Source organism: Polistes fuscatus, unplaced genomic scaffold (assembly GCF_010416935.1).
Source record: "Polistes fuscatus isolate 324 unplaced genomic scaffold, CU_Pfus_HIC Scaffold5, whole genome shotgun sequence".
Lineage (NCBI taxonomy): Eukaryota > Metazoa > Arthropoda > Insecta > Hymenoptera > Vespidae > Polistes > Polistes fuscatus.
Genome location: NW_025113129.1, coordinates 3446557 through 3454461, shown reverse-complemented (window position 1 = coordinate 3454461; position 7905 = coordinate 3446557). Strand labels below are relative to the sequence as shown.

Sequence of the window (7905 nt, the reverse complement as noted above, 5' to 3'; positions counted from 1 at the left end):
TTACTAATAAATTCTTTATCATTGTTTTTTTAGTAATAGTAATAATACTTATGTACACACTGTTCTCATTTATAAATATATATACAGGATATTTCAAAATTTAATACACAAACACTATGAGAAGTTATTGTACGAAATTTAGAATGGACCCGACATTTCGTACCATTGAGAAATAAAATAATATGTCACAAGATAAAATATATTTAATATACATTCATTATTTCTTTTTTATCCGAAAAGTTTGTGCCGATTTATATTAAAAATATATTCTATAACACGAATATACGATTAGATATTATTCATATCAATATAATGAATCAATAATAACTGCATCTCTCTCTATCTATCTCTTGTACTTTGAAAAATCATTAAAAATAACTTTGGATTTAAATTAAAGTATACAAAGTATATGATTTTAAAGTTACAAGAAATTATAAATGATTATGGATCCAATTTAAAAACGTACACATATTATTCAAATAATTAAAGAACTTAATAATAAAATCTATGATAATAATAATCATTAATTATAATAATCACAATGCATATTATCTTAAAATTCTAAAAACAATTATAAATACAGTCACGCATTCTCGTAAAATCTATCATACGTGATTCGTAAATTCAAATATTTAATATTCGATCAATAAACATGCGCATCAGATAAATTCATCTCTCTCACACATACACGTCTTTTTTTCTAATTCAAATAAAACAAGGTCAAGACCAAACTTTTTCTTTTTTTCTTTTTCTTTTTTTCTTTTACTTCGTTTGCCATCACTAATGCAAAATGAAACGAGTAAATGCAAGGCCAAGACCCCGTTCTTATACAGTCATTATACATCATTTGTCAAAGATCGCGAGAAGAGAAAATTTGTATTTAATTAAAAAGAAAAAAAAAAAGTTGGAATTTTTCTTTAATAAATATATTTTCTCTTTTTGCGTGTATTTTTCGTTGACCTCTTCGTTAATTTGTTAGATAATTCGATACTCGTAACAACGTATCGAAAAATCAATCGATCGATCGTTCATTCATTTTCAACAAATCAGCAGTACCTGCTCTTTCGTGCTTTTCAATGGGAAAAGAAAGAAAAAAAAAACAAAACAAATAAAAAAAAAAGCTCCAATAAAGAAGAGATTACGTCAGAGAAGGTTGCATAAATCACAGCGGTAATTCACTATGTCGTTAGACTTCGTAAAAAATCGGTATAAAATATCCTATGAAAATACTTCGCGAAGAATATCTGTTAAGTTCGTTGAATAAACCCGTTTATTATTATTATTTTAAAACAGGATTATTTTTTTAACGTTTCATTGCAAACGAGCATATATCTTCCTTCTTTTCTTTTTTAATTAATAATTCGCTCATTTGATCTTTCGTATCAGCATAATAATACCCTATTGTTTAAATAAAAAATAATCAGCCATTAAAAATGAAACTGGTTCAGAGTTGTTGCATACTCTCGAGTCGGTTCTCGTTTTTTTTCTTTTATATATATATATATAATGTGTATCGATTGTTTCGAACGAGACTCTTGCACTTTAATTAATCAACAGATGAAAAGTATACTTCAATCAATCGAAAAGAATTAAACTATGGCATCTCTCGTTGGAAATGCCGAATCAGTTATATCGTTTGGACACATATCCGAAGCAAATGATTTAACATCGTCTGGTTGTGTTCTTCGTACACGCGAAATTTGAGGTATTTTCAGTCTTAATTTTCTCTTCTTAGGGGTTTCCTTTTTTCTGTAATAACGTATAGTTTATTAAAATATAAAATATCATTTATTAATTAAAAAAGAAGATTAAAAATATACAATAAGTAAGTTGAACGATTACTTACTGATGTTTGCAATCGATAAAAATTCCCATTGAAAATAAAATAACTATAATGACGATTACGCCAATTACTACGACGACCAAAGTTACGATTGCATCTTCTTCTTCCAGTGTGAGAGATGTTTCCGTGGTCGACCAAGGAATATCTACAAAAATGTTTAATCATTTGTATTAGTATTTGGATAATACCATACTGTTCAAAAAAAATTATTTTTTCCTTTTAATTTATTTCTAGTAATATTATTGAATTTATCGTGTGTTTTGTAATATAATAAAGTATTAGTTATATGATTAGCATCAATTTTATGTATTATTACAAACACATTCAATTAACAAAATAATAATTAATTTCATTTCAATTTGTCCACGCGCCTGCAATTCTATATTTTGCAAGATTGTTTAATTTAATCGTGACGAAATTAATTATTACCTCATATAAAGTATATATGTCTAAACTATTTTTATTTTAATTATATTTTTCTATTATATTATAAAATCACATATTACATAATAATTTTCTAATATATCCTAACCCCAGTACACTTGATTAATATTATATTGAAATACGAATAAAATAAGAACGTACTTTCGAACGGCGTGATAGAAAGTGCATTAAAACTGCCTTCGATTATACAATAATTCTCCATTGATAGTATAAACAAGAAAAACATATTAAAGAAATACAAAACTAGCTTTCTAATGCTGCGCGAACGTCGTCCTTTTTTTAAAATCAAATTTCCAAACGCGGAACAATCGTATGTACATCCGTTTGACATTTAATTGCACAGGTAAAACGTGTAATTAATCCATTACGTCGTACGAACAAGATACAATTTGGAACTTCATTCAGCGTATACATATAATTAATCTCTATTACGTGATCAAAGATAAGATCAGTTTACAAACGAAACGATGTGTATGAAAATCAAACACTAAGATAAGATTATTTTTTCAAAATACGTCATTGTAGTAACTAAAAAAAAAAAAAAAAAATAAAAATAACTTCAAAACAAATTTATTTTCTAATTAATTTAATCCAAAATGTTAATTGTTCTTACATGCGCGTGCATGACAAGAGACATCCTGGAAACAAATTGTCTTCAGAATATGCATTCTAATGTTAGTGCATGATGCGCGAAACCACACGTTGCATTATTTTAATTAATGAAAAACAACTCTGCGTGCGTGTAAGAGAGAGAGAAAGAGAGAGAGAGAGGTAAGTAACCTGGAACATTAATAATAAAAATGCAGACAAAGGAATTGGTCTTGTCATACCGATTGACGTCACTCGTGAACGTCATAGACCCTTTTTGAGATAAACAAACGCATCGAAATTTGAACTTTCAAATGACTCGTTGTGCCGAACTGCACGTAGGCCATCATCGAGATGACGTATAGGTGTCAGCATGAAAAAAACCCGAAACAACATCTAAAATTTCACTAGATATCCCTATTTTTAGTTGAGCAGGTAAGAGTACATTGTGCATTAGAAATTATTATATTAGGTTGTCCCATAAGTTCATTCCTCTTTTTTTTATGCGAATTCAATAGACGACATTTGTTTAAGGTTGATTTTTTTTTTTTATGGGACAATCTAATACAATACATATATGTATTGGTTTGCAAAATGAAAAATTGTAAAAATAATCTATATATTAATCCTTTGTGTGTGTGTAGAATATCAAAATATTTATACAAAAGTATGAACGATACCACGATGCTATAATATACTCTAAATACTTGTTAAAAAGAATTTATCAGTTCGATAAAAAAACTTTTTAATGACATCCCTTATTTGAATAATACGTGTATTGTAAATTACAATCGATCTAATTTCAAGAATTTTATCTCTTTTAATCTATTAACATAAAAAACAACAAGCGAATGTAATTCTAGAATTCTTTAACGATCGAACATTTTTTTTTTGTTCTTTTCTCTTTCACATTGTACAACCATACACCTGCGATTACGTTACTCGCGAGAGTTTGCTATACCCGTGGTCGTCTCTCTCTCTCTTTCTCTTTCTCTCTCTTTTTCTCTCTGTACGTCTTCGCGTGTATATGTATACACGTATACACACGTAAAATAGTTAAATACGTACACGTACTATCACACGAATGCAAGGAAAAGGAAAACGAGCGTATAGGAACGATACCAGTCGGTACCTGCTGGTGTGAAAGTTATTCCTGACGGCTAAGGCCGTTCTGCATTTTTCGAATAACGAGACAGCAAGTTGTCTGTTCACATATAACCATGTAACACATACCATTATCAATAAAACGTTCCTACAATAATACTATCGAACGATCGACTCGAACTTTCAAGGATCCTAAACTTTAAACGCATTCAACTGGATGAATGAATTTATTAAATGATAATAATATACTTCCTATCTTTTTGTTTCATACAATTCTTTTTACTAATTCTCTCGAGTTCCTTTTATCATTAATTAAACATTATACTTAACGGTAAACTTAACGTTTTAATCTTTGATGATACGAGCATAATAAAGTTGTTTGTAAGTAGTTTAAAATGAATTTGCGTATCACCAAATGCGAAGATTTTCCGTTCACAGTGGGATTTGATTATAATAATCGTTGATAACGATTCCAGAACACTTTATATGAAATTAGTATTAAATGACGTGTCTATTATAATCGAGACTTGATTATATCGCTTATAAATTGTGATAATTATGTTTGACTGCAAACGACAGAAATATTTTCATGAATTTTCCGAACGAGATATTTCCTTTTTCCAAATTCTTTTTCTTTTTAATCGAAGCAAATCTTTGTTATTTTTTTTTTTTACACGAACGAATAGTTAGAATACGTAAAAAAAAAGTCTTGACTCGAAGTGTACAGTCAACAAACTTGATAAATTTTCTAGATAAATTTAGTTCCTTTTTTTCCTTCTTAATAACAGTTGTCGTTCGTTAAAAAGAAAAAAAAATGTTACCGCAAGTATATTTCAATGTAAAGTTTATTATATAAATCGTAAATATATATATATATTATAACACTTTTACGTAACAATCTATAAATTTCCGTTAAGTATAATAAACATTTTTTATTAACACGATTAATGTTATCGAGTGATTATTCTTATCAAAAATTTCAGGTCTCAAAATGAGATCGACGTGCAATATTAAATAACACTGCACAAGTAAGATCTATTTCGTAAAATATTAAAGAAAAGATTAGGACAAATTTTTAGGACGATTTTTAGGACGATTTTAAGGAGAAGAAATGATCGAAAAATATTATAAATAGGGGAAACAAAATAAATTATGACTCCATCTCACAATCAGTCAGTGTCATAAAGTTTACGAGCACCGAAAGAAGCCTATTCCCTAGAGAAATATTCCCCCTCGTTACCGATAGTTCGAGATAATCGCAATTCGACACGACAGGCGTTTCCCGTTCACGTTTATCAACAAACGTTTCTGGAATTTCGTATTCAAAGATAAATAATAGCTTACTTTTATTCCTTTTTGTAATATATATATATATATATATAGAAATTGTCTTTTAACGTTTATTAAATTATTATAATCACACAATGTTCTCATCAAGAATTTTATCAAAAATTATGTTAACGTGTGCTGTAATTTTCTAGAAAAATTATTTTCATATATATATATGTGAATATGTTTGAATATAAATATATGTGTACAACTAATAGAATGACAGATCACATTTAAAATTTATTGGATAGTTCATGCAGGGTAGAATGGATCGTTCTAATCTACATTCATAATAGACGAATGAAATTTATTATGGTAGTAAAATAAAAAGAGATACAACTTTCTTTTTCCATACTTATTGAAATTTTAATCAACCACTCTATCTTGAAAAGTTTGTCGTCCCAAATGAAACATAAAATTTGATCGTAAAGGCTTAACTAACTTTACGCATGTATTTGTTTCTTTTATTATTATTATTATTATTATTATTATTATTCTCGGCACGATTATTGTTGGAATATTAAAATACCGACGTTTTATACGCAAATCTTATCATCGATTTTTCGTACTTTGAATATACTTTTTATACGAAAAAATGTTGGAAGATTATTTTCGTGTAGGAAGTAAAAACTTATGGATACACCTGTTGATTCTTTTCATACAATTTCTTGACAAAAAATCACATGGAAACGGGACTTAACTATATATCTCTTTGAATACATGCGATGAAGGACGACGAAACGAGTTTACTATTAAAAAAAAATCGCACGTTCCAGTTTCTTCTCAAAGTGGCAATGAAGTTGCATTCGATATCCGCGAAAAGTATTCGTCCGATTGAACCATTTCGTAAGACTGCGTTATTTTAGCCGATTTTCTACTACGACAAAGGTCAATATTTTATCGACGACGTTCGTGCTTTCACCGACATAAGAAAATACTTTTACTCCGTCAATGATTTGCTTTGGCAAGCACGTTCGAAACCTTCAACATAATGAAACCCATCGTAAAGACGAAGCGTATTCTCAAAGATTTAATTTAATACCCTTTTTTTTTTTACAATAAACGATTTATTAACTTTCCTTTCGAATATCTTTCATTTACTATCGTTTCTAAATTAAATATTGTTTTATTATTATCATTATTATTGTTATTATTATTAGCACACGATGTAAGGAATTTTTTAATTTTCTAAAAAAAATTCAGCCTAAGGGAAATATTAAAAAAGAACAAAATGCAAGATCTATTCATTATTGTAATCATTTAATTTAATACTTCTCTTTCTATACTTACAAAAAAAAAATTTATAATAAATTCAAAAAATAAGATAATATTCTTCGAAGAAAAAAATAATTGATCGTTCGATCACATGACACAACATCCGTATGCCAATGCCAATAAAAAAATTCCCAATAACTTTCCTCCTTATATTAAATCATCCATAAATCAAACAAATGAAATCTGAGAAGTGAAATAGAAATATTTTACCTTTGGTGGAAGTTGACAATTCACCTGCAACGACGCTTCGCATTTGCGTTCCCATTTCTATGTTCTTTTCTTTCCTTTTCTTTTCTTTTTCAAAAAAAAAATACAAAAAATACGAATACAAATCCGTGTCAAAGGAAGAACCTACTATTCACTTTATTTTTTTATAGAATGATAGGTATAAGTAGTGGGGGAAAAAAAAAATGTTTAATAAAAATCGTGAATCCTGTTGGTCAAACAAAATGTTGGAAGATACGTCAAAGTTTTTGGGGGCCGAAATGTGACACGTATAACTAAAAATGTTGGAAACCTTTGAAACGTATTCGTTGTCGCGACCGGTTCGAGGTCCTGAGGTAAACTGACGAGCACATGCCTCGGACTGGCACACGATATGCTTCACGTTGAAACTCGCTTTGGAGAAAAGAAGGATAGAGATTGCGATATTGGTAGAGAGGGGAATACTGAAAGAGAAAGGAAAAGAGAGAGAGAGAGAGAGAGAGAGAGAGAGATAATAGGATTTAAGAGTGGGAGGGAAAGATACGAAAAGTATGAAACAAAAATGTGTGTGTGTGTGCGTGTATGGCTCTGTTTGTGAAAGAGGAAAGGAAAAACCTCACGGTGAGGTGGTCTGCGAGGATCGACGTGTAAAACTTCCATTCAACATCCAGGACACAAGTATAACTACAGGTAAGCATTGAAATAACCTGCCACTATACTTTTCGTACAGTCCTCGTCGAAAATAGTTCAACGAAAGTTTGATTTCGTTGTTGTTAACAATATTAACTTGAGATTGCTAATCTTGAAATGAATAAAGTAGTATCTTTCGTAATTATATTCATTTGAAAACCGAATATTGATTTTTCTTCGTTCGAATTCTTTTCGGAGATTCCTACGCAAGCTACCCTTAATTATTTCCCTGTTATATAAATACTGATCATTAAAATATTTACAAATTATTTGTTATTAAACTTAATTATTTGTATGCACTAAAACATTTATTTTACTGTTCAGATAAACAGAAGCAACGTATTTATTATCGTATTTACATACCCGGAAGTGTATTCGTTTTAAAAACAATTGAGACCGGCTAATAAGTTAATTTTTAAAATACATAA

The 7905-nt window shown here is 29.0% G+C and overlaps 1 protein-coding gene across 1 annotated transcript; it reads right to left on the bottom strand.

Moving 5' to 3' along the window:
• Window positions 1–746: 746 nt before the first annotated feature.
• Window positions 747–7888, bottom strand: LOC122522574. Its single transcript, XM_043643767.1, has 3 exons — window positions 6794–7888; window positions 1847–1988; window positions 747–1749 (listed from the first exon to the last, which is right to left on the bottom strand). Exons 1-3 carry the CDS (start codon window positions 6846–6848, stop codon window positions 1590–1592), a joined length of 357 nt encoding a protein of 118 aa, XP_043499702.1. The 5' UTR covers window positions 6849–7888; the 3' UTR covers window positions 747–1589.
• Window positions 7889–7905: the final 17 nt, after the last annotated feature.

What these genes read in the sequence shown, in the direction of transcription:
- LOC122522574 (XM_043643767.1), bottom strand. Translation starts at nt 6,848, where the DNA reads ATGGGAACGCAAATGCGAAGCGTCGTTGCAGGTGAATTGTCAACTTCC. An exon ending in ATTGTCAACTTCCACCAAAG is followed by an intron (nt 1,989 to 6,793) that starts GTAAAATATTTC and finishes ACATTTTTGTAG; the next exon opens with ATATTCCTTGGTCGACCACG. An exon ending in TTTATCGATTGCAAACATCA is followed by an intron (nt 1,750 to 1,846) that starts GTAAGTAATCGT and finishes ACGTTATTACAG; the next exon opens with AAAAAAGGAAACCCCTAAGA.